At 40.7% G+C, this 3,627-nt stretch overlaps 1 protein-coding gene across 1 annotated transcript in view; it reads left to right on the forward strand.

Annotated features, from left to right (window-relative positions):
- Positions 1-313: 313 nt before the first annotated feature.
- Positions 314-3,627, forward strand: part of LOC118420636 (trans-1,2-dihydrobenzene-1,2-diol dehydrogenase-like) — a 5,144-nt gene continuing 1,830 nt past the window's right edge. Inside the window, exons 1-3 of the mRNA XM_035827500.1 lie at positions 314-476; positions 932-1,065; positions 2,863-2,981. Of these exons, the coding sequence (XP_035683393.1) occupies positions 363-476; positions 932-1,065; positions 2,863-2,981 (367 nt within the window). The 5' untranslated portion in view covers positions 314-362. The remainder of the gene's footprint in view (positions 477-931; positions 1,066-2,862; positions 2,982-3,627) is intronic.

Consider the following 3,627-nt stretch of genomic DNA (forward strand, 5'->3'; position numbering starts at 1 on the left):
TACCGAAATAGAGACAGAAAAGATTGTACAGAGACACACGCAAACAGGGGGAGACAGTAAAAAACATAGTGAAAGAGGCATATAGACAGAAGTACCGAGTGAGACAGACACATAGAGATTGAAGGAGAGAGGGGTAGGAAGAGAGAGATGGTTCAGAGAAAGGCAGACAGGTCCAGACATATAACGAAAGAAGTGAAACTTTTTGGGCAAATCTTCAACTTATTACATTACTTTTATTTCATTACAAATTGCATCAGTGTTTCAGAATAGAAGGCGTTATATATGTTATTACCGTTTATAATTTTACCACAGATGTAGTGTACATTGGTGTAAAAGAACCCCAGCATGCAACAGTAGCTACCATGATGCTCCAGTCAGGGAAGCCTGTGCTGTGTGAGAAGCCGAAGTCTACCGACTCCCGAGAGGTGCAACAGATGATCAGTCTCGCCAAGGAGAAGAACCTTTTCTTCATGGAGGTAAACGGTACAAACATGATTACATATATCATGAGGATATGCATGTGCAGTACAAAATGTCATGTACTTCAAAGATTTGTTAAAAAAACAAACATAAAGCAAATCTTAGAAGCCGCTTAAGTTGGCCACCTTTCAGCAAATAAGATAAATCAAATATGGGGGGGGGGGCATTTGCAATACACATTTCATTAGAAAATAGTATGTCAATTAATGTATCGAGCAAAGATTGATTAAATATGAACATATCTAAGCATAAAGTTGATCTGTGTTCGCAAAAGTTCAGTAAAGTTTAGTTTGTCACAATAAGGATATACGGAATAAACTTAAAACTCAAATCATCCAAAGGACCAAAGCCATTTCTTCCAAAATATTTATTCTAGGTATAGACTTGGGCAAAAATATAAAATATGTTAAAAGCAGACGATGACATTTCTGTTATTTTTGCTTACTAATAGGCTATTTGGAGCCGTTTCTTCCCTGTGTATGAGAAAGTCCGAGAGATCCTCCGCTCGGGTGAGCTTGGAGAGGTGAGAATTGTCACAGCTTCCCTCGGAATCAACTTCGATGGTGTCCCGAGACTTCGAAACAGGTCAGTCGTGAGGATGCTGCTCTAACAATACTTTTATTTACGATTTAACATCCATGTGAAGATTAGATTTCATGATTATCCGAGCCCAAATAGTGTATGTATTTGTGCATGTGTGTGTGTGTGTATGTGTGTGCGCGTGTGTGTTTGTTTTGTTTGTGCCTTTATTTTGACTCGATAGATACTCCATCGGCCTACTAGGCCGCTTTTCGTGGAGGTCGAGCATACATGGAGGAGGTGAGGGGTCACCTAATAATATACATATTGACACAAAATTCCTATTGATCATACAGAAAATAAAGGAATTCTAAATACATACATACATAAATGAAAGAATAATAATAATGTAAACAAATAATAATCATTAGCTCGTTGATTCCATACTCGTTCGTGGATCGCTACCGTGTCACTAGTCTTTTGAAACTAGAGATTGAGGTTGCAGCTCTGGCTTCCGGTACTAGTGAATTCCAGAGAAGTGAACCAGAGTAAGCTAGTGATCGTCTGTAGACCTCTCTCACTGGCTTAGGTACTACTAGAAGATCGGAAGCACTACGTCTGGTGGTCCTGACTGATCTGTCCCTGCAAAAGGTGAACATACGACGTATGTAGGGTGGTAACTTATTGTTCAAGGCCTTGTATACCAGTAGGGCTTTGTGGTGCTTGTGTAGCGACTTCACATCCTTCCATCCCAGACGTGAGTGAACTTCCGCCGATGGAGTTAGATATGGGGCACGTAGAATCAACTTGCCGGCTCGGTTCTGCATCCGTTGAAGTTTCTCCAGCTCCCGTTCTGGCGCAGAGTCCCAGACAGTACAAGCGTACATAATATGTGGCAGACATATGGAATTGTACAAAGTTAACAGGGTAGGCGTTGAAACAAAAGTGCGGACGTGCTTTAAAATGCTAAGTGATCGCCTGAGTTTGCACAAAATGGCATTAACTTGGCACTTCCAGTTTAAATTACGGTCAATCAGCACTCCAAGGTATTTGTACATCTTACATTCAGTTACAGCTGCCCCATTGATGGACAGGTTTGGGCTTTTGCAACTGTTAAGCCTTTTGTCCGTACCAATGAGCATAAACTTGCACTTTCCACTGTTCACTGATAATGAATTTGCCATAAACCACTGTGAAAGAGTATTAAGATCATTCTGAAGGTTTTCTTGAATGCTACTGACATCCTTGCTACAATAGTAGATGACGGTATCGTCTGCATACATTGATATATTACAGAATTGGGCGCAATTTGGCATATCATTAACATAGATCAAGAACAAGAGCGGTCCCAATATTGAGCCTTGGGGTACTCCATATTGCATTGGATGAAAATCAGAGGTAGATCCATCAACGGCAGTGCAATGCTGCCTACTAGACAGGTAAGACGTAAACCAATCCAGAGCACCCCCCTGTATGCCATAGCAAAACAGCTTTTGGAGTAGAATATTATGATCCAGCGTATCAAACGCCTTGGAGAGATCTATAAACATAAGTGTGTATGTGTGTGTGTGTGTGTGTGTGGTCATGTTAAAGTGTTTTCATATTGTATTTATGTGAACATTATTTCATCTGGTTGGTACTACTAACATAGGATATGTCATTGCTATATTTGGGATTGTTTTTTCACCACATGAGCAAGAAGACGTCTGATAGACATTGAAACGTATGCAGCACTCACTGGTTGTGTACAAGAAAACTCCAATGTGTTATTCTTTATCATGGAATGCAAACAATCCTCTGCACGTCATATCCGTTCTACATTTACGATTTAAACACAGTCATTCTTGCGTCTGCGCTCTCTAGATCCCTGGCAGTAGGCTCGCTGATTGAAGCAGGCATCTACCCGATCCAGTTTGCCGCCATGGTGTTTGGAGAGGAGAAACCTCAGGGTGGGACCGCCACTGGTCACCTCACAGACACGGGTGGGCTGGAAAACGATATTTCCAACTTCATTTTCAGAATAAGATATTCATGGTCATAATTAATCTCAAACAAGAGATTAAAACTTGACACATTTGCTTAGGTTGTAGTCACTCGAGCGTGAACCTAAAGTTCGCAAGAGGTCCGTATTGACATTTTTTCATACGCCGTCGTGCGCACAATACGCACCTTATACGCATTTCAATCGTGCTCTGTCAGTTTTAGGTACACATGCTGGACCGTACTGCGCGTATTGCCTGCCTTCGTAAAACTGACACAAAATGATTAAAATGGGTATGAGGTGCATGTCGTGCGTACGGCTGCGTATTTATTTATTTATTTGGATTCTCCACACTGGAGGGTATGGCTATATAAAAATGTAAATACGGACCTCGTACGGACTTAATATAAACGCTTCTGCGACTTCTTAGATAAATTTCAGGACAAGTTCGGAGATGACCTTATTATGAAAGTATTATTATAGGTAACGTTATATGCAACACAGGGATGTCTTTGTTAGCTGAGAACCCGGCACAATATTGTTTTGGGAGACAGTCTTTTTATCTCCATTAATGATAACGTCATATAGCGTTCCACACTTCTACCTCGAGTCCATAGGAGGTACATTAAATGAAATGTATAAAACAT

This window comes from Branchiostoma floridae, chromosome 8, assembly GCF_000003815.2.
Source record: "Branchiostoma floridae strain S238N-H82 chromosome 8, Bfl_VNyyK, whole genome shotgun sequence".
Lineage (NCBI taxonomy): Eukaryota > Metazoa > Chordata > Leptocardii > Amphioxiformes > Branchiostomatidae > Branchiostoma > Branchiostoma floridae.